The 27,123-nt window shown below is 39.3% G+C and overlaps 1 protein-coding gene across 2 annotated transcripts in view; it reads left to right on the top strand.

Annotated features, from left to right (window-relative positions):
* The window catches only part of PTPRR (protein tyrosine phosphatase receptor type R), a 144,348-nt gene that overhangs the window by 103,909 nt on the left and 13,316 nt on the right, over window positions 1-27,123 (top strand). For both annotated transcript variants that reach the window (XM_083815138.1, XM_083815139.1), the window contains 4 exons: window positions 6,496-6,682; window positions 12,105-12,189; window positions 19,097-19,176; window positions 21,267-21,404. In XM_083815138.1, the coding sequence (XP_083671264.1) occupies window positions 6,496-6,682; window positions 12,105-12,189; window positions 19,097-19,176; window positions 21,267-21,404 (490 nt within the window). The remainder of the gene's footprint in view (window positions 1-6,495; window positions 6,683-12,104; window positions 12,190-19,096; window positions 19,177-21,266; window positions 21,405-27,123) is intronic.

Below are 27,123 nucleotides of genomic sequence, written 5' to 3'. Positions count from 1 at the left end.
TTTATATTCAAAGTTTTAGATTTTCTATCAAAATCAGCTTGTATTCCTGTGCTGTTGTTGTTTTTTAAGTAAATGATTAACATAAACAATACTGAATCTTAAAATCAGTTGAAGAGCAATTTCCTTTAGGTAAGAATGTTTGCGACAAATGACTTCAAAATGATTTAAAGGAACTTGAGAAATTTAGGGAACCTTGGGTTTTAGTTTTGCTTCTAATGCTAATTCTTCCATCTTGTTAGTTAGCTCATTGAATGCAGCTTCTGATTCTTGAGTACTTCGGGTTTTGTGTTACATGAGCTTGAATTCATAGAATCATAGAATCATAGAATATCCAGAGTTGGAAGGGACCCATAAGGATCATCGAGTCCAACTCCCGGCACCACAAAGGTCCACCCAAAATTTTAGACCATGTGACTAAGTGCACAGTCCAAACGCTTCTTAAACTCCAACAGGCTTGGTGCAGTGACTGCTTCCCTGGGGAGCCTGTTCCAGTGTGCGACCACCCTCTCAGTGAAGAACCTCTTGTTTAAAAGTGTTGAGAACCTCAGGTCGGAGTTGGTTCTTAAAAGCTGCAGTGCTTGTTCAAGCAAAAACCAAATGGAACCCCAAAATGTCAGCAGACAAATCAGAGATCATTTGGGAAATTACGTTCTCATCACAGACTTGCCAAGCATAGAATCTGTGTAGCAATGCCTCATGAAGCACCCAGGAGTTTAAAACTAAAAAGTGCATTATATGCACTAAATACTTTGTGCATTATTTATTTATTGGGGTGACATTCACATAGTTGTATCTTTTATTCATTATTTTCTTAAACTTATGCTGATGTTATTGATTGACCTTTGGTGAAAGTAGGAGTAAATAAGAGGATACTATATTTATGTGCTTTGTATATTATCATGACTTGTGGGTTTCTTTTCTTTTTCTTTTCTTTTTTTTTTTTTCTGTCAGAATATTCTTTAATGTGTGTTGCAGCATAACAGAAAACTGAAACCCACAAGTTCTGCATTTCCAAGAAAAAAATAGAGACCTAGGAAAAAATATTCTTTTCCACTTTGGGTTGTTAATAATGGAGTTTTACCACATGCTTAGAAGCCTTGCTTGAAATAATATACTGATGGGCAGGAAAAAAATAGAGATTACCACACCCATTAATGTAACCATAGACTCATTCACCCTACTTTTCCTAGGCATCTAGTAATATTACCGGTACAATGTGATATATATTTCAGGCTATTGCGTACAGAGCAAGTGTCATATATAAGCATTTGTGGAAAATGCATAAACTATTCTTATGCTTATTAGAAGTAGTTATTTAACAACACTGTGAATGTTACTTTAAAATTCTCAAATTATATTTCACCTCAAATGAGAGTCATCTCTTGGTGTTCTGAGGACTGACTGTAATGGATATTATAAATCTGGATTTGTAAGGAAATGTCTTACTCGTATATTAGAAGATCTGTGTTACTCTTAGCCCAAGGCTAATAGAAAATGGCAGCATGTTCAGTCCTTTTCAAGTTTTTTTTTAACCCTTGTGTATTTCCTCTCTTCTGCTTTCTTTTTAACACAGAACCTGATTTTTCTTCATGAAGTCAATGGGAGCTATGCAGTACCCTATTTTTATTTATTTTATCTCACAATACAGCATTAATAACAAGAAAAACATTATGTCCTTGTCTGATTTGCTGTGCTTTTCACATCCCCACCCCACAGCAGTTTTATCTACCACATTTGTTCATCCTCCTGAACGTGTTTTCTCTTAGCTATTTTAAAATCCAGCAGGAAAGCTGGGTCCTATATTTTTTCCACTGCCCTTTTTTTGTGAATTTAATTTTGTTTTTCTTTAAATTATTCTACTGAAACATGAAACTAGATAAGCACGAGAGTTCTAGCACTGGAAAAGGCATCAGTAAGGCAGTAAGTGGTGGAAATCGTGTGCCTAATTGTGCTCCTTCAGTGCAATTACAGCAGTGTAAAGCCCACCTGAATGCTCATGGGAATGCCCAGCAAGAGCAGAGCATCAGGACCCCCGTCTAGACCAGAGGAATACCAGAGAATTGAAACCCACAGGGAAATGGCAGTGGTTTTCCCATTGTCCCTGCGGTAAAACCCACGGAGAGAAACCCTGTGGAGCATCCCAGCCTACAGGCAGGATCTCGGGACACGAAGCAGCTCCCTCCCCAGCAGCCTCAGCCAGCACTGCTCTTCCCGCTAATTAATGGCTTCCTTCCACCTGCGGGGCTGACACAGGCCTGCCTTCGGCCCTCGGAGGCGCAGCGGCGGGGCGAGGAGCGCGGGTGCGAGAGGAAGCACCGCCCGGGCCTGCAATGGCGGGGTCGAAGGGCAATGGCTGCCGGTGGGCCCCAGGCCCCAGGCGAAGCCCGGGACAGGGAATCTGGGCGTCACGTTTTTCAAGAGTGCTGAATAAACATGGGAAGGTGTATTTAAAGAAATTGCCCGGCTTAAATAAACACCTGGGAAAAACATGTCGGGTAGTTGGATTTTCATAATCACCGACTGCGGCTTAATTTTAGGGTCAGGGAAGACCTGGAAATGACCTTGCTAATGATTAGTAGGCTTTGGTAACCTGTTGGCTCTCTGAGGTGGACAGGTGGAGCTTCCTTTTGAGGATTTTCAAACAAACACTGCATTTTTTCATCATGTCTCCAATAAAATCTGCTTCTATAAATGCACAATTAAAAATCCTCCAGTGGATTCTCATTAGTGGACGTGTTCCTATTGCCTTATTGAAAACAGGGCCGTGAGTATGTAGTAGGCCCCCCTCTGAGGTACTAGACAATACACAGACACAAGTGGTTTCCTGATTGCACTTATTCGCATACCCAGTAATGAGGTGGCTGTCCCAGCTGGTGAAAAGTCGGAAGAGTTAGTCTCTTGCTGACTTTAATGTAATGTTGTCATGAATGTTTACAATTCCTCAGATTCCTCACACAATGCCCATACTCACCAAGACAGAACCTCGAGGGGATTCCAGGACAGGCGATTTTACTTGCAAAGGAGAAAATCAATCTTCTCTACTTTGGCTATTAACATGGGGAACAGAAGATAAAGTTATTTAGAGGATTGTAGCATAGAATTGTAAATATTCAGAAATAAGAGAAAAAACGTGTATGGCTTCTTTGCTGTAATTGAAATGGAAAGATACCTGTGTGTAGTCAGGGTGTGCATGTATATATATGTGTGTGTGTGTGTGTGTATATATATGTATGTTTAGAGGGATCCAAAAAAAATTAGTTGTCTGAGTAGCAGTTCCATTGGTCCCACTGATGTACTGTGCATTCTTTCCAATAAGGTGAGTAAAGGATTGCTCACCTACTTCACCTCTTTCCATCCAGGTGGTAAAAACAGAAGAGAATTCCTGCTTTCTTTCTTTTCTTTTTTTTTTCTACAAAAAGTGAAGAATTTAACTATGAGAGGAACATAGAAAATCCAAGAGTCCAGAGCAGGATCTGAGACTAGGAGCATCTTACATTACAGCGTACAATAACATGATGGGTTCATGTCCTCCCTGATTTTTCGACACCAGGCAAAATGCCCTGTTTTCAGCCCTGTCTCTCAGTATAGCCCCGAAAGGAGTAAAGAGGTCTATATAATTAATGTTAATCTTGGCAATAGTTAACTAATGTAAACATTATTAAAATCTTTTTATTAGCTTAAGCATTCTTCTTAAAAGTGTTTAGGTGCCCATTTTTATGGAGGAATTACCTTTAGAGCTAGTATTTGTTATATGTCTTTATAAAAAGACTGCTATCCTTTAGGTAGTTATTTTCTGTCTTATGTTCAGTATTTATTCACTGTGTAGCTTTTAATGTGTTAAATATATAGCAAAAAATATTTTTTCTTTCCACAGTAAGTTATTTGATTCTCAGCACTGGTATTCCTCAATAATCCCCATAAATGGTAAAAGCTGTAAACTCAAAGTTATAATTAGATCAGGTATATTTTCTGTTGTTGTTAAAAAGGAAATAGCCTTTTTGCCAAGACTGTCAGTTATAACAATGTAAAAGCCAAAGAAAATATTAACATTTTCACTGTACTTTGTTACTAAACAATGAGAATACTTTTCCTCTATATTAGGAAATCTCAGTAGGCTCTTCCAAAAGTATGGCTTGGTCTCAGTTGCTACCCTTTTCTCAGCCAAAGGTAGTCAAAACAGTTTTGGAGATGTTCATTGCACACCTTTTCTGTGAACTTCTGGCTGGTTTTCAAAAGATTTGTTTTGTGATATAAGCCCTCAGAGCCACCTGTTTGAGGGACTGCCTTTTTCCGCGGAATAAATTGCTACTCATGGCCAGAAGAGGTGCTTAAGTGAGAGAGTTTTTATGAGAAAGCAGTCTAACAGGATGTTTTCCTCGCGGAGTGGCGTGGAGCTGAGGGACTGACTTCCCTGCAGACGGGAATGGTCCCTGGGGAGGTGGTTCGGGTACGTGAGCCAGGACCCTCCATCAGAGGGCAGCCACCAGGCGGGACCTCCGTGCGATGGAGGTTGCACAGCAAGCCACAGAGCAGTACCGGTAGCCAACGCATGCAACATAGGTAGCGTATGCATGTAACAGCTGCTCATCATTTCTGCTCAGCATGCTGCTTCAGTTCTGCCTTCCTCCTAGCTAAATTAGCAGAGTCGTACCCCTCTCTCTGTCTTCCCTCTGCCAGCAGAAATCATCCCCATCTACCCCAGGAGGCAGCCAGCTGCCTGCAGCCACCTTGGCTCCATCTTGCCTCTCCCACCTCAGCTTCTGCCACTGACTCATTGTTACCATCTGTGTGCCTGGACAGCAAATCTCTTGCTGTCACCCACCCATCATTTGAGCTGAAATAGGCTCATGGACAGTATGGCACAATCTGAGACTCACAGATTCCATCAGGTGGTCTCTTTTCACGGTGATTGTTGTTTTTGTGTTTTGCTAAGTGGCAGGTGGGTGGCTGAAATCATTTCTATTCATGCTGAATGACATGATAGAAATCGTTTATTTTAAAATAAAGTTACTGAAGGATCTGCTGACATGTATGAGAGGGAGGGAAGTGCACTAAAGCTAGTTCGGAACAAAACAAAACCACCAGAGAAGAAAGCAATAAGCCCTAAGAGCACTCATTCTAGAGGCAGAAGAAAAAAAGTTTAAAAATAAAGCAGCAACACCAGCATGAAGTAAAGAGTCACAATATCAGAAAAGACAAATAATTTACTCAAATATGCGTGCATTCAAATATCTATGGGCCACTCATGAACAATGAGAGGAGAGTAAAAGACAAGCATTAACACAACTTTTGCTGCAGCCTAGAGGAAAGCATTCCCCCAGTATTGCTAGCAGATGCCTCACAGATACTGTCTGGTGATGTTTGTGTGATATTTATAGTAATATACGGTAATATGTATTACTGTTAAAGGGATGAAACTTGTGTTGTCACATCTCTATATGCACAGTACTGCTCGGTAAATGTTAGAGATGTGTTTACACTGACAGGGCATCTGTAGCCCAATTCAGAGGTAGCTGGCTAACTCAGTCTTCACAGTAACAAATTCAGATTAGTAAATACAAAAGCTTTGATTAATGCCTACGGATGTGTGTTTAGTCATCACATTTCACAGAGTATGGATTTAGCGCCATCGAAAAACCTCAAGTTAAGGTCTGAGTAACTAACATTTGATCAATGGGTTGAAACTATGAAGAATGTTTCCTAAAGTGTTGTTTGGAGAAAGCAACAAAAAGGTTAGCGCTCATACCAAACACACAGAAATGTGCTTTCTTGGTATTTTCACACCTCAAAGGTGTGATTGAATCAAACTTTATTTTCTTGTGGAAGTGTGGAAACATTGATGAATTTGATTGTCCTATGTGAGATGTTTGGCATTTCTGAATAACTGCTCTAAGTCTGTGACCGTCCCTTCTCCTGGGATTTATCATGGTTTTATGTTTCTCTCTCCTCACTTACCTCACCCAAAATGTTGTCCGCTGACTTGGTATCCACAATGTTAGCACTCCCTTTCCACTAATTTCTATTGATTTCATCACTTTTTCCCCTTCTATATTTTATATTTGAGTAGATTCTTAAAAATTTAGCCAATATGCTGTGAATTTATTTCCAGCTTTATATATATATATGTTAGAAATAAACTCTTTTCTTTCTGTGAAATGTTTCTTCCTTACCAACATACCACTTGCACATTTAACATCCGTAAAGATTAGGTAGCATACAGGGAGCAGTTTCTGCTTTTAAGAATAATCCAAATAGTTCCTCCCTAGAAGAGCGTTCTTTCAAAACTACTTGTTAGATTCAAGAGGTGGGGTGATCTGTAAAATCTTCGTTTTGTGGCCACCCAGTGCTTCCAGTGAAACCAATCTTTGCATATTCAAATATCCCAGTGACTACACAGAAAGTCACGGTACGTAACTAACTCAGGATGAGCTGCATGAGTATGGGACTTACAATGAACACAGATCTGATAAAACTTTTAATTATTTTCTAATGCAGACGAGGATCCAATGTCTCTCTGACTTTGGATATGAGTAGTTTGGGAAGTGTTGAACCTTTCGTCTCTGTGCCGACTCCACGAGAAAAAGTGGCAATGGAATACCTACAGTCAGCTGGCCGCGTCCTGACACGGCAGCAGCTCCGAGATGCAGTTGCATGTTCTCATTTACTTCAAACAGAATTCATGGTGAGTTTAACAGCAAGCTTTAAATGACGGTTTTTACATAATTGGTGCAACAGAAACTGTGGAAAAAAAATAATAATTGGGCAGCATTTTAATATCAAGGTGCAAATAATTTCTGAATGGCTGATGAGGTTGTTCCAAGGTGGCATTTTATGTTTAGAAATCTGAACTCACTGAGATAAATAGCTCGTAAATAACTGTTACCTATAGCCGTAGATAACACAGATTCCTCCCGGTTTGAAGTTCCATTCCTAGATGGGATAAATGTTGCATTAGAGGTGCAGTACAAACAGCCAGGACTGTAATGCTGTGACAGTTTCAGAGAGATCATAAAGGATGTGATGACAGAAAACACAGTAATAATTGGAGGTTTTGTTTATCCCCATGTAAACATCATCTAGGAATGTTTGTAATTTGAAGTCTAAAATTTTAGGCACTATAAATGACATTTCTGGAGCAGACAGGGACACCAAAAAAGAGAAGCAACTCCCAAGTCAGTTGAACATATCTTTAACAAACACTCCATACTGTGGGTCTAATATACTCAAGACCAAAAAAAAGGAAAGTCTCCTACAACTGTATTTAATATTAAAAAGGGTAGGAATGTAAAACCAAGACAGTGGCCAGGAAGAAACAAGTCACAGCAGGAAAACTAACTCAGGGAAAACACACTATTAAATATTACTTCAGGAAGACCTGAAAGAGACTGGTATTGCAAAACAGCCAGATAAAAATGTCTATCAGAAAAAAGGAGACAGTCTTTACAAGGGAAATGGGATAGAGCGTAACCAGAAGCCAGCTGAATGTGAAAGCTGAATAAGGCAGGCCAAAAAAGGTTTTGAACTTACAAAAAACCTTATAGCTTTATTTTTAAATAGATCAAAAGCACAAAACTTAACAGAGTATGAGGATCAATAAAAGATCAAAGGGTAAAAAAGGTGAGGCGACAGGAGAAAAGTGTTTGTGTTATTTATATCTGTGGTCACCACAGATGAACATACGGAACTTCCTACCTGTGTGGCGGAAGTAGATTAAAACAGATTGCTAAAGGGTCTGTCTGATATTGAAGTGTTAATGGAACAGAACAGATCAATAAATTGTATAAAAAGTAAACACTGGAATAAGCTGGTATTCATCCATTAGTCCTAAAGGACTTCATATTTGTAATTGCTGATGTATTAACAGGGCAGGTGTACACTAGCACTTGGGTGCCAGTATCTGAGGAATCAGAGGGCCAGAGTTAACAAGAGTTTTCCAGAAGGGCTCCAGAAGAGATTTGGAGAACTACAGACCTATAAGTCTGATGTATGTATCAGAGAAACTGCAAAGAATTATAATAAAGAAATAAACTAATAGTTGTATGAGCAAATGCAGTACATCAGGGAAGAAGCAACACAGTGTTAGCAGCATAAGAGGGATTTGTAGCCTATATGGTTGCTTCTCAGCCTGAAAGGAGGCTATCAGAGGCATCTGTTTTGGATTTGATACTGACCAAGATGCTCAAAAGCCATCTAGAAAAGGGAACAAATAGTAAGGTGACAAAGTATGATGATGATACTGAATTACGAAGAGTAGTAAAATTAGAAATGGACTTCAAAGAAGTTCCAGATGGATTATATGAGTGTAACAAGGTAGGTGAAATTCAGGACTGAAAAATAAAATGTTATGTGTCTGGGGGAAATAGCTTTATATTCTTCAGTCGGTTCTGAAATGGAAGGCTAAAAGTCATGGGAAAAGGAATAGAGAATAAAATAGAAAACATCTTTATGGTAGTGGAAAAACCTATATGACAGTCAGAAGTGCAAGCTGCTTTGATCGCTCCATTTCAAAGCATGTATGGAAGTATGGTGAATATAATCACAGGCTAGAGCAGCTTCTGTATCCAATGATGCTACATAGACTCAAGCAAGGACTCCTCTGACTAGAAAAGTCCTTTATAGGCTCCAACAGAAGCCTATAAAATCATGAGTAGCAAGAATGTGAACATGAGTGAATATTCATTATTTTTCATGCTAAAAGAATGCAATCAGGTGGCCAGATTAAAATTAAATAAATAAATAAAATGAAAAGCTCATCCTGTTCCTATAGTTCCTTCAGATGCCTTGCTACTTACTGCTATCAGAGGGTACCAGATCGGACAAACCTAACACACCCAGCTACCCAACCCAATGTTACCACAACGTTTTTAGCTTTTACAACTCGTTAGCAAACCAAACTAAACAAGCAAAACTTTTTAAGACTGGTTAATAGCTCAGATTTAATACATAGAGACACACAGAAATGTGTACCCCAATGGGGCATATAAGAGCAGGAAGACCTATACAACACTGATCTTAACAAAAGCATACAGACAATACAATTCTTATTAAACATGCCTGAGCATGTGATTCCTCAGAGTTTTATTTCCTTTACAATTTGTGCGTGTAAGTCAGTAAAACAGATGATGGGTGCCATCTTAGTCTAAGAGTAGTTTTTCATTATGAATAATTGCACTCCTATAAAAGTCACGCCTTTTTTCACCTTTACAGAGACAGGGTTTAGAGTGAAAGTCGTTTGCTCAGGAAAAATAAATCACTAGGTTGTTTTACCAACAAATGGTCAGACAGCATACATGGAAAGAATTCTAAGCATCCAACATTATTTTATCACCACTTGTGCCATCCATTTTCTGTCATTCTGCAGCTTAGACAGGAAAGTTGGAAGAAATAACATTTTCATGTTTAAAGCCCCCATGTTAGAACTCAGTTTGTACAAACAACTTGGCATGTCCACAGAATCTCATTTACCCAAGTCTTCTCACACAGCATCCATTCATGGCTTTGGGTCAATGGATACTCACATTTTATTCTTCCGTCAGTGGGGCACAACATAACTTTGGTCCTTGATTTTTTTCAAGGAATTCTATTGAAAAGATCATGACTTTTCTGTTCCAGTTTAAATCTTTCTTTTAAATATGTTTTAAGATGAAGCTGTTGAACAGTTTCTGTTTAATGTCTTCCTTGCTACAGATAATAGCTTTATTAGGAACTTTAAGCATGCAAAGAACGCAATATATAACCATCACTCGCTCCATTCACTCAGCTTGTTTTAACTAACTAAGAAAATATAGTAAAGCAGTCTTCTTGAGACTAAAATGAACATTTCCCATGAAAACCTTCCAAGTGTGCTAAAAATTGAGAAATGTTCAAAGTTTTCAATGGAAAACTAAAGCACGATCATTTTCAGGTTATCTTTGGTTTAAAAAATTATTATTTTTTTAATTAACAGTTTAGAGAACTAATAATTATACTTTTTATTTGTAAAAGCTAGTCAGCATCAAAATATTTTTCTACAATATTTAGTGAGAAAAAAAAGAACTTTTTTTTTTTTTCTTGGCTGACAGAAAGTTTGAATAGTTTTACTTGGGGGAATGCACCTGATTTGGCAATGAGGAAGATATATAAATTTCCCAGCATATATTTCTTCAGTAGCCTGAGGTACTGCTATTCAAAAAATACTTGGGAATTTGGTGACAGAACAGAAAAATTCATGTTCCTGAAACACTGGAATGTCAGAAAATACAATCGTGCATGGGAAATGCCAGCTAGCTAAATCTATAAATTTTTTGTCTCATCAAAATGGAGGGATGGGTATAAAAACATTTGCCTGAATTTTCATAAATGTTGCCACATTATCTCTGCTCTCAGAGACCCAAATCATATTTCTTTACGTTTATGAACAGCTGTTGCATTTGAAAGTCTAGTGTGAGCCAGAATACCTGTTATTAGAAGAGGACCACCCAAACAGGCGAAGTAGCCCATGAACAAAGGCATATATGCAGGACGTGTAGTTACCCGCATGAAACGGTGTGCACCTTATAAATTATTTATAATTATTTAAATATATATATATTATATATGTTTAGTAAAACAATTTGGTTTACTAAAACAATTTGATATATATTGTCTAGACATCTACAGATTTTGTGTGCTAATTTGCACGTGTTCGTGCTGGGTTTATTTTCCCCTGCTAGCAGGGATGTTTTCCCCATACTATCCTGAATTTTATTCTGGAATCATCTCTTGCGTTTCATAGCCAGCCTCGCAATAAGTGACCCGTCTGTGGCTGTGATCCACAACGTATTGGCAGATTTCTGTCTGTGCCCTTGGCCCCATAAGTACTTGGGTCTGAAGGACGACAGCCGTGCTTCTGATTTTTGCCAAAGTCCGGGACAGGCTTTAGAGTTAGAAACCAGCTGATTTTGGAGGAAAATGCCTTAGTAAATTTTCCAGCGGCTCAAGTCAAAGGAGGTTTGCATTGAAAAGGGGAAGAGCAAATACCATTTGTGCCTCCTCATGTGTCTGCAAGAGGCATTTATATAATATACCACTGTCTCTTTGTATAAATGTCCCAGGCTAGTAATGGAGTTCTGAAGTCTCTAGAAATGACTTTGCTCTTAAGTGGAAGTATTAATTTACCAAAGATCAAATTCCAGCTTACATGAAGATAATTTAAACAGTGGTGGCCAAAAAAAAAAAAAACAGTGAAAAATGAAGATTTGAGTCAGCTGAAGCATCTTGCATATCCTGTCTGGTGATATGTCCCCCCAAATCATGGAAAAAATAAATAAATAAAAATAGAAATAAATGTATGTTTCATTTTACCATTTCCAGAAGGTTGTTTTTTTTATTATTCAACTAAAAGAACAGTAGCAATGTTTCAGGACCTCAAAATCAATGTGATTCTTCCCTCCTTAGACCAAATGAAGCATTTTGTTTAACAAAAAATAGGAGGAATTTTACTTTTCATTCTGACAAACAACTTGAAAAACAGTAATTGAAAAACTGATCAAGAGCAGATTGTCACATCAGGTATTTGCACAACTGCAAATTTAAAGGTGACAATGTCACCCAGAGGCTAAAAAGTCAAAAAGAGAATCAAGAGAAATCAAGTTCATTTTTTAATTATACTTTAGAGTTACTGTATTAAAAGGATTAATATTTTCTTTAAAAAGCAAATACGATCTTTAACTGACATTGTTAAGGGCTTTGCACAAAATTAAAAAAAAAAGGTTGACATATATTAATATTTAATTATTTTGACAGTTCCTGGTCCATTTATGTAAAATTTTGCTCTGTTCTGCATGATACTGCACTTTTCAACTCCATTTTTCTAGTACTATTGTGTTTTCTAACCTATCTCCTAATCCTATAAAAACCTTGCTTTTAATAATTCATCAGAAGTGTTCCTTGGAAGTCACCCCTTCAGTATGCAACTCCTGTGTTTATTAAAGGAAGGGTGTTGACAGGCTTGAGGTGGGAACCACTTTTTTTCTTAATAACTTTGATGTCAAAAGACAGTTGTGTAACAGCAGATGGCCTTCTGGTGATAATTTCCTGCATGGCTCCTTTGGAAACACCAATCTTATTTAATTTATTTTTTATAGGAAATACCAATGAATTTTGTGGATCCCAAAGAAATTGACATCCCAAGTCATGGAACTAAAAACCGCTATAAAACAATTTTGCCAAGTAAGTGAGTTATCCCATGGTTTCCTAGTATGGAATTTAGCCCTTCTTTTAAAATATATTGCTGTGAATATCTATCTGTCTTTATCTTTGATCATTGTCTACCTACTCATAAGTGTATTTGTAGTCTATGTAGAAAGAAAAGCCCAGTGTTGGAGGACTGGCCAATGCAGGACTCTACATGGATGCCTTAGTCAGTAGGTACACTTTGGCTGCGTCCCAACCACTTGCTGAAATGCAGCCGGGGTGCATGCTGGTTTTCTCTGGACATCAGCTCAAGCAAAGGGGTAGACAGAGTGCTGTGCCTTGCAATATCTTCCCCAGTCTGGGGGATGAGAGGACCAAGGCTGTTGCCTGCATCACAGCCCACACCATCTTGCAGCACGCACCCCATCACTGAATTCCCTCTGGTTGGGTCAAGCTACTCGGGATCCTGTCTAACTTTAAGTCGCCCAGACTAAAAGAGCAGTTGTATCCTACCCTTTCTCATAATGGACGTCCTACTTTATAAGTCCTCTGTTATTTGGGTTTTGTTGGTTTGGTTTTTTTTTTTCTTCTTCTCCATGCACTGCATGGCTTTGTGGGAATCTGTTTACACTAGTAAGAAAACCACTCTCACACAGTGCTGCCTCATCATTGCCGTGGAGTTATTACTGCGTTGCTATACTGCTTCTGTATTTTCATTGGCCCAGATTATTTATTTCTGACATAGTAACAATTGCTTTATTATAATTAGAGGTGATTGAAAACTTTTCAGTGGAATAGTTTTCCTTCAAAATGCACATTTCTCTGAAATTGAACTATTTTTATAACATTTCTTGGGGGATACTGAGACATTCCATTTCTCTTTCATAAATCATTTTGTTTTGTGTTCAGTTTCAAAATAAGTTGCAGAACTTTAAATATTGCACTAAATATAGACATGAACAGTTGTGCTTTTATGATATTTTGACAGTATCAAAGTGGAAAACTTCAGTGACTCTAAATGTTGGGGGACACTCCCACAGAAAAATGTAAACACAACTTTTTGCTTGGGTTTGGAATGAAGAATACTTTCTAAATGATAGCATGTCCTATCAACTAGGAAGCTGTTTTCTAATTATCTCTGTAATGTCCTTGTAGAACTATGTTACACATTAATACAAGTGAGTATACAAACTCGCACACTTTAAATTACAGGGTTTCTCTCAGTGAGCCTGGATGCTCTGTAATTTGATCGCACCATCCGAAGACCTTGCAGTCAGATTAATGAAAAAGATGGCCTTCGGCCACTAGATTAGTCTCAGAAACACGATACATGGCTGGGAAAGAAACCCATTGTGTTGAGCCCTCGCTTCCCTTCAGCCACCAGCAGAATTCCCGTTGCCTTCAGGGCCGGTTCATCTGTTGCAGCAAATAGTTATGTGCGGCTGAGCGCAGTGGCGGAATGTTGAAGGGAATTAAATAAATGAAAGCAATTGAATGCAAGTTATCAGTTACCAAGTAATCAGAAAATGAAGTGGCCCCGACAGTTTGGCCCGGTGTCAACAGGATGTGCACAGAGGGCGAAATCCTGACCCCTTTGACGAAAGCAGGAGTTTGCCATCGGCTGTGGCGGAGCCAGGATATCACCCAAGCCTCCCTCTGCCTGACAGGCGGCATTTTTGGAAGGAGATCCCCCTTCCTACAGCGCCTAGCATCAGGTTTGCCTTCAGGAACACCTTGCGCGTGCAAAGAGCCCTGCCTCGGTGACGCATGTGTTTTGAATTGGGTCGCAGCAGCTGGGCTGCGGTTGATGCTGATGAGTTTTGAGAGTCAGAATGCCTTTGTGTTTTCACTTCCAGCTAGCCGGGGCGTGCAGCTGACTCCGAGGCACATTTTCAGTCAAAACTTACTGCCAGTGTGCACCACAGCTACTCTCTGACAGGCGCTTTGTAACCGTCCTTGACAGAAATCAAAAGGTCTGTTGTGTGTTAGCACCAAGCTTTTTCAAAGGAGATATTTTGAGGATCGAGGCACACGCTCATAATAAATACTCACACACCCACGCCCAGTCCGAAAGGGTTTGGAAACGATTTGCATGATTAAATAGAGCAGCCTTCCTGGTTTCCTGCTCAGATGATATCAACCTACTGCTTAGCGCACCCGTGTCAGCTTTTCCATTCCCAGCACTGGGCGCGTCTCTTGAATCGGGGCACCTGTGGTGACAAGTGACGTTGAGATTGATGGATTATCTCTAAAAATGCCCCCATCTACCCACTCCACCCTCTACGCTGGGGAGGATGTTCTCTTTTTCTAAGAGATAACTCGAACACAGATAATTCTGTCACAGGGTGCATGGGAGCAGGTTATTGTTAGTAGATCCTACCCAGACAGACCCAGGCTGGTGGAGTAAAATGAATGCCTAGTGAAAATCAGTTCTATATGGAAAATTGTGATGTTCAGGAAATGTTACGTTTCTATGGAAGATGTTTCGGTTGCAGTATAGTATAGCCAATGCTCAAATACAAATGCTAGGGTGCGTCTGTAAGTTTTTAAGTGTTATTTGTTTCATAGTAATATGCTAATGCTCCTAGTGAAGGGACAAGGCAAGTGGTTAGGCTGCTCCTTGAGATTGTTGTTTCTCCATCGCTCCTCCTGACCAAGATGCCACCTACCAGTCCTGTTAAACCCCTCTCCGTATCTTCATTCAGCTGCGTTCCCCCACCATCTGCTTACAGCATTTCTGGCTCCCTCTGAACGTGTTCCCAGTACTGCAGACAGACTTCAACAGTCTCACCATGGTTACATCCCTGGGGCAGAACACCAGCCAGCCCTGGTGCCCCCTCTTCATCCTCTTATTTCACACCTTCACCCGCTGCTTCCTGCAGCCCCTACCACAGCAGGACCTCAGCTTCAAAGACCTGTATCTTTCCCCCTTCCTATTTCACTTCTCTACCTCAAACCAGGTAAAATTGCTGTGGTGCTTCAGAGCGTGCGTGGGCTCCTGCTCACAAAGGAGCCATTGGCTTAACACTATTCGGTGGGTATCTGTGTGTGTGCGACACATCCAAGGTACCTGGACATCATTCATTATTTCTTTCTAAGAAGTACCCTCAGGGCAAAAGCCTGCATGAAAACAGTCACTGCAGAACAGCAGATTCACAGTGACAGGAAGGTGCAAAGCACTTGGTGGGTCAGACCCACAAATCTACAAGCTGTTGTTTGTTCTAAAACTGGCTCTGGCACCCTGTTTAAAGACAAGGTGAAACTTAAATCTAAATTGTATGAACAAAGCACTTTCTTACACAAGCTTATAGACAGATACTGGAAACCATTCTCTTGTGAGGATTTTTGAACTCCTTTGTATTATAGTCCTGACTATGAACTCTATCATGTTTGCTCCAGTCCTGCTCCCTAATGAAGGCAAAGGATCAACTGCAGGTTTTTAGAGACAAAAAAAAAAAAACCATATTTGCGCAGTAGAAATCAAAAAAAAATGTTTGATCTTAGGGGAATTCAGCATGGATTCATCAAAGAATTTTTGTATTTCCATGTGATTTGACAAAATGTGTCCTAGTTGTACTCACCAGTATCATGACTATTATCATATACTAATTATAATAGCCAGTATTATAATTGATTATTTAATTAATGTTAGGCTGCATAGTTAAAAATACAAATAGATGTTAGGCAAACCTTATTTCTAGAAGATAAGAGAGATTCCCTTTGCATCAATGAAACTTTATTTTCTAGTGCTGAAGTATGTTTTAAAGTGTAGTAACACTCACCATCATAAATCTGTTAGGTTTTCCATTGGGAAATCCTGGTCTGTAATGAAAGTACTGGGAAGTGACTCAGATGAGATTTAAAAATGGCATGGTATTACAGGTATTTTGTACATGAGGCATTTTGAGGCTGTTGTATTATTTGCACGTCTAATAGCCCATTCCCTGCCCTACAGTGCTATTCTGTAGCTGGCATAGATTAAGGATACAGTCTGGTACGATTCTTCCATGTTCTGTGTTACGATGTTTGTCAAAGAATATGAGTACCCATACTTGATTTATAGACTGCAAGCAAAAACAGGCAAAATAGGAGTGGGTGAATTTCAAAATGTTTCAATATCCGAAAGCTGTATGACTCATTGGCTGCAAGTGTGGCAGCAGTCTGCCTCACAAAATGTTCGTTTTCCTTTCCTGGCCAAGAAAGAGAAATACTGTGAGGATAGCCCTTCTTACACCGTTTGAGTCCTACTGTCAGTAAAGTAACTGGGACTAGACTAAGAGTAACAAGTGACTTACCTTGGAAATACTACAAGAACAGACAAACTCATGCCCTAAAGAATTTAGTACATAGTAGCAGTCTAAGTGGAAGAAGAAAAAAACTAACAACCCACAGCAGAACAGCTTGTGAAATGGGACGAAGCTCTGAGTCTTCACGACAGAGTGGTGTCTGTACAGTGGATGAAACTCCAGTATCCATGGCACTGGGAAGGCTGTCTGGCAATGCCATCCTAGCTATGGCATGTGTTCCTTACACTGGCTACTCTCGTGGCTCCTCACAGGCTACAGACACCTTAAATCCCTCTTATTCCTCCAGCCTGGTAAATTCATACCAGTATTAATTTGTTAAAGATGGAGCTAGAGGAAGCCTCTTCCACTTTAATGGGCGAGCTATTCCAGACTTCCTAGATACATGGAAAAAACAGCAGTAATTTTGCCTCAGTCAAAATTGTAGGAGGCATTTTTTATTAGCAATTACAAGTGCTTAACAGCTCTGCTGCATTTCAAGATGTTTTACAAACATTGATGAATTCAGCCTTGCAGCCACCATCTGTGTCTTTCCACTGTAGCTTCAGACTCTCAGACTTTGCCATCCTTGAGGAGAAAATGATTACCTCCGAGGTATTTGTCATTCAGAACTCAGCTAATTACTTCCATTTGTGTGCAATGACTGCTTAGTGGCTCTAGATCTTGAGTGAGTGCTCAGGTGTTCCTCATTTCTGAGCTACGTGTACAGCAATTATCTATTTCAGAAGTGATTAGGACTGTTAATTTATAAAAGATCTCTATTCCAAAGTAGTGATTGTTTAGTTGATTGGAATTGGAAGAAAGTCTCATAAATTCTGAAACTGAGTTAGCCGCTCCTTAGTAACAGAGGAATTTATCCCAAGGTATGGTAAATAAGCTGGATGTTGAGTCTGCTTGGAAGAGGTTTTTTAAGGTAGGGGTCAAGCTACATCAGAATTGGAGGCATTGTGTGAGCTAGAGGAAGCGAGTGTTTTTTCAAGGCCACGTAGCCTGAGGCATTTGTGGAAATGGCTAATAATCACTCTGTGCTGAAAAGGAATGAGAGGTTTCCTGTCCTCATATTGTTAAGGGGGTGAAAAAATGCTCTAAGTGAAAAAGTTGGGAAAGCTAGTACAAAGAGACTTGTAACACAAGCTAAGCAGGCTTCGTGTTGTGCTATTAACACAGAGGACAAGACTTCCATGCACAGACTTTGAATTAAAAGACATTAATTCATTTGTCCATTTTAAGAAACATACTTCATAACACGGGTACGAGTCCTGTAATGGCTCCACTCCCTTCCCACAAAGTTCCTGTCACCTCTAGGGGGAAAAGGACATAAAGTATGTGTGGGATCGCCCATCTCTTCCTTTGATTTGCAAAGGTTTTATCTTTTCATAGGAACAGGATGAAAAGTCACAGAAGAAATTCAAAAGCAACTCTGAAAGTAACAGGTTTTGCTACAGCATACGTACATCGATAATATCTTTTGGTGTAAATTACAGGGCCACCTATTAAATAGTGTTTTCTTACTACTCTCCAGTTCAGCGTCCACGTAAGAATCTTTGAACACTTTGCCTTGCTAGCACTCAGAAAGCAGCTATCCAGAGACTATTTCCAAACTAACAGGGGTCTGGACACTGTCAAAAAACTGATGATTCTACTTAATTATTTAAGCAAACTGATAGAAGAATTTTTTTTTTCCAGTACAGAAATGTTGCCATATCATTTTATTAGAAGTAGAATATTATTTCAGAAAAGGTGCAAAGAAAGCCAAAGTGTGCCCCTACACAGCAACAACATAGGCATCTCATTTCCCTCCTCATTTTCTCTTTCCATTACAATATGTAATTGAGAATTTACTGGCTTTAATTCCAAAAGGCTAGTACACGGGCAATCACATCATCACAAACGAACAAACAAACAAAACCATCATTTGCAGGGGGAATTTTTTAACCCCCAGTTCTACAGTCAGCAGAACAGTGCCCCATTCCATTCTAAGTCATCCAAGACAGTGAAGGGAAGAAGAGCATGAAGGAAAATGTTCCCATATTTTGGCATTTTTTCTCCAGTCCGTTACACAGCAATGTTCACAAATTGTGTTAGATGAGAACAGGGGACTGAAGGGAAAGATATGGATCACTTAGTCCAGACTCGTACAGTGAACATTACATTGATATAGAAACACATAGATGATTTCACCCCGGGCAGAGAGGACTTTTCTTAAATTAAATCCAGCTGTAGTCATTGAAACAGCCCAGCTTCATGCGGAGGTATCTAGGCTGAATCCAAAGGACTTGGTGTATTTATGTAACATCCTGCAAAGATATGACAAGCTTCAGAGACAGTCTAGACAGGTCAGCTGGATATTCAACACAGGCAGATTAGACCTTACCTGAACATTGCCTGGACCTGATAGTATTGCTTCGATGTCCGCAGCTTATTGAGTTACTTCTACACAGCCCAGAACTGTGCAGTGTAGGTATTCCTTAGTTTCACGTGATGAGTCTTTGCAGCGAAAAAAAAATCATGCATAATGCTTTAGTGCTTGACTACCCCAAATAACCATAGATTATTTTCTTCAACAAGTCTTTGATTCTCTATAGAAATCTTCTAATTATGGGTTTTCTTTTCAATTTCCGTCTTCCTTGTGCTCTTAGATCCTCTAAGCAGAGTGTATTTGAAACCAAAAAATCCATCTGACTCCTTGAGTACCTACATAAATGCTAACTACATTAGGGTAAGTAAATGTACACTCTTCCTGTGCTTTTGAGAATATTTGATTTTCCACCTGAATAGCTGTTTTTGCCAAGGTACCACTCATTTTATCCCTACCCATCTTCATTGATAAATCCTATAATCTTTTTGTCTACATTGCTGTGATAGAAGTAGCTTCATGATCTGATTGTGCCAAAGACCACATAGCCATCAATGTGCTAAAGTGGCTGCAGTAAGAAAAAGGTTATCGGATACATTTAAAACATTAAGAAACACGTTCATCGCTGTTTCCGTTTAATTCAGTGTTTACTGGTTTATATTGTCTTGCTGCCTTTTAGGAAGGAAAAAAGGGCTACCTTTTAACAGAGACAGAAATACTAGTATTTTGGTAAAGAAAGATCAGAGTCAATAGCAATATAAGCTCTACGGTTGCTCATGGCAGTCATGTTATGTACCAACATCTTCAGTACTGATGTTTTTTTTTCATACATAAATATGTCAGTTGATAGTCCTGAAATCACCAGTTAAGTAATTAAATAGATCTTGTAACAGCTTTTGAAAAGGAGCATAAGCAGATGCATTAAATATACACATGTGCACCAGCATGCACATTTATTCACCTGTTTACTCCCTATATTGCATGGTTACATGCTGCAAGCACTTCACCAGTATGAACCCTGTTGGATACTATTATTTCTAAGTGTCAGCTATGTAATAATCCTCAATGACACACACACAGCCTTCTTAAACTCCTGGCACAATGTATGCTGCATAGAATACTAAGAGACTACTTCAGTAATGTTTTAGGAGTATAGTCTTTTACCTGCAAAATTAAATGTTTTGGTTAGCTATGTGCCGGATCCTCAGCTGGAATAAATGTATTACTGCAACTGAAATTATGGCCCCTGAGCTCAACGATGATACTGCTTATTTAAATAACAGTACATGAATATATACGGACACATCCCCCACAGCTCTTAAGCCACCTCACGTTACGTTCTGTACTTTCAGTGTTTTGAATGAAAGACATCATCATGTCACTGAGCAGAGCAGTTCTCTTTGGAGAGCAACAGCACGACTCTTCCATCAGCCAGGCCATGCTTTGAGTTCTCTGGGGTCTCCCTGTCCTCTGTGCCACCACCCCACATGCCAAAATACTGTGATTTCTCCTGCTGCTGCCACTGGTAGAGGTGTCAGTGATGAAATGAAATCATTAGGCTCACTGGGGTCCTGACACACTGGTCTCTGACAGAGTACATTCAGGCAAATTGGTCAGCAGAGGGGGGACTGTTTGTACCAGCTGAGGATCTATCCTGTTGGTCCATGCAATGGATAACAGTGCAGAAGAGCACGGCTACGGGGAAAGGCACCCAAAAGAAACTGCTGTGGTTAGGGGCCCCCACACCACCTCCAACTGCTCTGCAGTCATTCCCTTCCCACATTGCTAGGCTCTCCTGATCTCCATTGCTGTTGGGCTCCCTGTCACTGCACAAACTCCCAAGATCTCCTTTTCACCTGAAAAATAAGAAGGTAGTCTCATGTTTTTCCCATTTCTTCCTGCCTTTCCCTCCCTTCTGATTCTTCACTGTTTACCCAACCTTTCTTTGCCTTGTGTGTCTCAGGACTCCCTGTACTGATGCTGTCCCTCATATAAGGTCTCTTAATGTTGCTTCTCCGTTAGCAAAGATTCAGAGTCCTTGCTTTCACAAGCATTCATGTATTTTAAATCTTTTTTTTCCTGTCATGAATCTTCATAGAAACCAGTTTTATTGTTCTCTATTTTTTTATCTGGCTTCTTGACCGTAAACTATATTGTAAACAGAGTAAGCTAGAAGAAGCCAAGTAAGCAGGGAAATTTGAGAGGGATTGATGTATGCCCAGGATCATTTCAGTTCATTGAATCAGTAATTCTCAGAGGAAAAACTGTTCTACTGAAAAATTTCTGATCTGCTCTACTGTTACTCATAATTGCTTTCAGTTCAAATAAATTTTTCTTCTTTTTTTTTTTTTCAGTTCCAGATTCCTCTTTCTGCTCTTTTAGAACATTCACCTGCAGTTTTGATCAACCATATGAATTTAAAGTAAATGCTTTTGTGTCTGTTTCTAAACCAGGGATACGGAGGTAAAGAGAAGGCTTTCATCGCAACGCAGGGACCCATGATTAATACTGTGAATGATTTCTGGCAGATGGTTTGGCAAGAAGACAGCCCTGTCATTGTTATGATCACAAAGCTGAAAGAAAAAAATGAGGTATGACAACTAGCCAGACCAAGAAATTATTGCAATGGCTGCATTCTGTAGAAAGAAACTTAGCAGATATGGAAGAAATACAGCAAATAATCAGCTCTTAAATACTCTGGTAATGTGAAAAGTAATGTTAGGGTACCCAAACACACCAGTTGCAGTTGTGTAGCCATCAAAAGAGATGTTAAAAAAAAAAAAGACAAAAAGAAATTTATTTTTCTAGATCTGTGCTGTTGGTTTCGTTACTTATTAAGAAACACCTCATTTGTCTGGTGGTCACCTCTGTACTTCTTGCTTGTTACTTTCTGTTATGTAAAGAATAGATGTGCAAATGGGTAGTGTTATGATTAGAGGTTTCCTGACATGGTTAAAGTTTGTGCTTTGCTGAAATAGCAGTTTTTGAATCCGTTCCAGGTACAACAAATCATCTAGATCATCCCAGAGATGTAGCTGGGGCTCCCAAATGCCATTACTATGGAGAGACTTAGCCAGGATGGAAATACATAGCTCTTCACCTCAGTACCAAGTTCAGGTGACAATAGCACTTTAATTGCTAATGGCCATCTAGCTCCTGTTATGTATTCTGTGTAGTTGGATTGATTCCCAACTGCATCTTTAATAGCTTTATCTAGTATTTATATAAATTTTTGCCATGCTTTCCTTGATAGTGCCGGAGTCCATACTTCACTGTCAGACAATAAGAACAAAAAACACTCTCCTGTGCAGCAGGCCAATAGAAAGCTCTATTTTGGAAGTTTGAATGTTACAGAGGTGGTTTAAAGGGTTTTTGGACAAAAGAGAGACAGACTTAAAGGAGTTTGACTTCTTTCTTGTGTCCAAACTGATAGATGAGGGAGCTCTTCCCAACTCCAGGTAGGTGCCTCAACCACGTCTCAGCACCTTGTCAGGTAAGCACCAGGGCCATATTGCTCCTGCTCCACTCACCTCCCTGCACTTCAGACTGAGTTGAATGTGGTGACAGAGAAACGGAGTTTATTCAGGTAAATTTCCCAGTCTCAGCGGTCAGGGGACCAAGATCCTGGGTGCATTTCCATGGTGCAAACTCACTGCCCCATTTAAAGGCAGACTCGGTCAACGTACTCTTCCTTCCTGCTGCGCTTGACCAATGCTTGTCTCTTTGTCACCGTGACTTTGGCCTTCTAGCATGAAGTGGCTTTAAAATCCAGTGGATTTTAAGAAAAGTGTATGCAAAATACAGGTCAGTGCTGGAAAATATCCCAAGACATGTTTCCAAACCAGGTGCCATTTTGAACTAGACCGTTCAATCCAGTGTCCAGAACTGAAGCCTATGTTAAAAGGATTAATCCTGAAAATGTAGGAAAGCTACTGCAACCTAATTGTCCAAAAGAATAAATATTTCACTGAGGAAATACTGCCTGTTTAAACACTCACATCTGACACTGTGTAAGAAGAATGACTTGAAAGAAGTGCCCAGTGGTTTCCAACGTGTCAGGAAGCCCTGTGTTTACCTGAGTTACGCAGTCCCTCAGCTCTGGTGTTTATCCGCATTGTTGTGGCCTGGCAGTGGTAATTTCCTCCTAATAGAAAGGGTGGAGAATCTCAAGTAGTTCCCAGGCTATATAGAGAGGCTGTCTGCGCAAGCTGTCCTGCCCTGTCTAGAAACCTTAGAAACTCTCCCACCGTTAGCACGTTTGTCCTGGAGCCTTGCTTGCTATTGAAAAGAAAACAGCTTGGCTAACGGCTATGCTCAAGAATATTAATTTAACTTTAAAGTATTTGCGGTCTATGAAGAAGGCAACACGAAAAGTTAATTAGCATAATAGTGCTTGATATTTTTTCTTCTCTGTGGTCTGCTGTATTTCTGTCGTTTTCTGGGCGGAGCATTGGTAATATTCACACATACAAATGCCTTCATATTTGAAAGCATGCTCATGTACTTATCCACATATACCTCTGCACAAACAAATTCCCATACCTGATTCACAGGTATAGGTCCCTTTCCGCAGTTGGTGCAACATCACTCAACCTCCTTCTCACCTGTATTGTACTAGAATGTATGAAGTACTGTATGAGTAGGGAGCTCTCAAATGAGAGACACATGAAAAACAATAAGCTCAACAATAAATTAATTTAGCATAAGTAAAGTTATCTGGGACATCAGTTCCTTAGTTGAATATACAGATGTCATGAATTTGCAAAAGGAAAGGAAATTGTGTGAAATGATTATACACACAGGTTTCTATGGACTTAGTTCCTTTCATGAGATGAAAAACAGTTAAGACTCAATGTAGCAAGAATTTTTGTAAGATGGATGAAAATATAATGTGAAAGTAGAAAAGTAGAATGCTGAGTAAAATATTCATTTCAGCCATGTGAGAAAACATGGAGCATGAACTCGTTTAGATTCTTCTTCATTTTGATGTCTGATGAAAAAATGGAAATTGATTAGTAAGCAAGAATAATGCTAAGGAAATTATGTCTGCAGTGAGTATTTTAAACAGAGCCTGTAAAACTTTTACTGAAAACTGTACAGTGTCTGAACAGATTGGAAATCTACCCGTCCAAGGAGAGTGCACGGCAATGGAACTTCTACCTGTTAATCAAGAAACATATCTTGGGAAGCATAAATAAAAAGTACTATGCGCCATTCTGCAGAAAAAAGGGCTAGCACTAAGAGATGCATGAAACAACGCATGTTTATTCTACTCAGATAATGGAAATCTTGTTATCAGTAATTATCTAGGACAATCTTGTTAACTCACAATGAAAAGCTCATATCACTTTTTATGCAACATTTTTTCCCTCAGTCTATAGGCACTCTTATCTAACCATAGCAAAGTAGATTTTGGAAATCAGAAATACTACCTTTTGCAGAATTCATATAAGGCTCTTTGAAGATCACTCATTATTGCCACCATAGAGATATCTCAGGGTTATAAAACTTGAGAAGATTTGGTAGTAACTTTGAGGATTTTTGTATATAAATGCAAATCCTGCAAGCCCTCCTAAAATATAAATCTCATGCTTGAGTTAGAAGTGGCAGTCAATAGAGGGCAGGAGTAAAAAGGGATTCTGGAGCTGAAGCTTTGCTGTAATTATTCATTAAAGTTTTGTGTTTGGGTGGTTATTGGGTCAGTTAATGTGTAAAGTTATTGGCATAGCTATAAGAAAAAAAATAAGCAGGAAAAGAACTGAAGCTGAACGCAAGCACCTTCACAAATATTTGGGAATTGTTAAACGAACTTTGTTCAGAGGGTTCAAATCTGGAGAAAGTAAAGCAAGTAAATAACCAGTCAGCTGAGAAATCCTTTCTCCATTCAGCAGAATTATCTGGGGAAACTAGACTGCAACAGAAGCACTTTCTGGCAAGTCACAAAACCCATGCTCCTCTCACGGGTGGTGGCAAATAGCAATGCCAGCCCTGGTCTGAGGCAGGGCCAGATCCCATCCAGTTACGGAGATCCACCTCCGGAGCTACCACGTGAAGCCCAGCACCCAACAGGGGTGGGATGCAAGGAGATAGGACAGGGGACAGAGGGAACCTAAGCCTACAACCCTGTCACAGAGGGAAGGAAAAAGGACGAAATAAATTAAAGGTCACGTGAGATGCTGTTTGTTGTATGAACTTCCTGTTCTGGCCAGGGAATAATGTTTTTGTTTTTGGAAAAAAAAAAAAAGGTCAGGCACCAGATCAGAAATACAAAATTATTAGTTGAGGGCACCATCAGGGAGCTACACCGTGCAAATGCATCCTGAGGAGGAATTTGAAAGATGGTTGGAAGATGAGATTTTCTACAAGAAGTAAGAATACTCCCAGGCTTTTGGCTGGCATGCAATTTGGCTGGGATTTTTTTTCTCCTAGCTTAAGCATCTTTTAAAATATCCTGCTCATAGCTGTTACGTGTTTGCTGACTACATAGAGGATTCAACCCCAAGTTCGCAAAATCTGTGACCTACTTAGAAAGTGCTGTGGTAGATGAATGTGCCCAAAGGGAAACAAAGAGGCCTGAAAAAAACAGCAAGGAACAGGACGAGCATGAAAAGTGGGGAGTATATGATAATAAGAACAAGTGAATTCTTCCTTTTCTGTAGTATATACAGTCACCTGATAAGCTTTTACTAATTACAGATGTGAGACTAGAGAGCAACCTTCTTAACCACTGTCTTTGGCTTTTAAGCAGGTCTAAAATATACTGACCTGAGACCAGTATAATTTCCTTTTAGGTTCACGTAATAGCTTGAGCCCATTTAATCTTTTTGTTGTTGTTGATACTCCTGGGATTTCTATATTATTTTCTGTACATCTGATATCTTTATGCCTCCCACCTTCACCTTTATCCCTTTATTACAATAAACTTTCAGAAATATGTTAATTTCCCCAAATATCTGACTTCTTAGAAGTGCCTGAAAACAGCTGATCCCAGCTCTATTTTCGAGGCAGTTAAAGCAGTAACAAATAGAACTTTAAAAGACTCATGGAGACTGGGTTAAAAATAATCCATTGTATCTTACTAAATGTAGATGGGCTGTTAAATGAAAGTTATTTTAATGGACAGCCCCGTTTCATTGTCCACCCAGCACAAGCTGCCAATTACAGTTCTGGGAAAGAGTCAAGAAAAACACTTGTATGGACTGCCTGAAGGTTTTGTAGTATGCACAGCATATTTTCATTTATCAAGAAGTCTCAGGGGTTGACTGCACTATTGTTGATTGTCAGGGTACAATTGTGTATTTAGATTTTTTCCCATATTAGCACTGAAAACTACACTCCCAGGGAGGGGCATGAATTGCAGATCTTGCAGATGATAACAGCTGTATGTGTCACATGGGTTGACTGTGGAACTGGCGAACACTTTTTTTCATACAAATTTCTGAGTATTTTATTGCCATTCTTGGTGTCTTCGGGGAGACAGCGAATTTAAGGTGCTCGAGTAACTCTCCAAAAGACAGGATTTGAACGAAACCAGTCAGATTGGCCAGCATTATTTCAGAAAATGTGGCTTTCATACACCTTTCACTCTGAAGGTAATGAGCATCTATTTTTAGAAAAGTATTTATAGAGCAGGGATGTTTGCATTCAGTTCAATCAGCTAGTGGGTTGAGTAGCAGCTTAAAGATCACACCTGGAGGTAAAGCCTTGCATTTCACTGTGGCATTTAATTTGAGCACTACTGATGGTTTTTCTGCCTCATTTTTAGCAGGATTTTCTGGAAGCTATGTTTTACAGCAATTAATTATATTAAAGTGATTGTTTCGTTTTACTGTGTAATGTAGGCTACGGTCTAAATATATACCAGTTTCTTCAGCAAGTGTGTTTGAGGAAATGCAAACAAGTCATTTTGGGGGTTCCTACTGTGGGACTGTCTGTTCTCTCAGTGCATTTTTTTACCTTTTGTGCTGCTTTCTTTAGATTATTTTTTTTAATTCAATGAATGATTCAGATTGGTTAGCATTATTTCAGAAAATGTGGCTTACACACCTTATACTTTTGAGGTAATGAGCATCTATTTTAGGGAAGTATTTTTATAACAGGGATGTTTGCTTTCAGGTATAGAGATACTTTAATGGAAATGAACATGAAATTGCTGTTGATCTGAAAGTAAACAAACTTGCAGGGGGAAAAAAAACCAGTTAATTCTATAAATACTGTTTCTTCATCTCCTTTTCAGTAGACTCTTGTCAGATACGTCACCGAAATAGTGTAACACTACTGAGTCATTAAGAATTCTGGATATAATTGTGT

Source organism: Anser anser, assembly GCF_964211835.1.
Source record: "Anser anser genome assembly, chromosome: 1".
In the NCBI taxonomy this organism is placed as follows: Eukaryota; Metazoa; Chordata; class Aves; order Anseriformes; family Anatidae; genus Anser; species Anser anser.
Note: the sequence above shows the minus strand (reverse complement) of the source record. Positions and strands in the feature narration are given on the sequence as shown.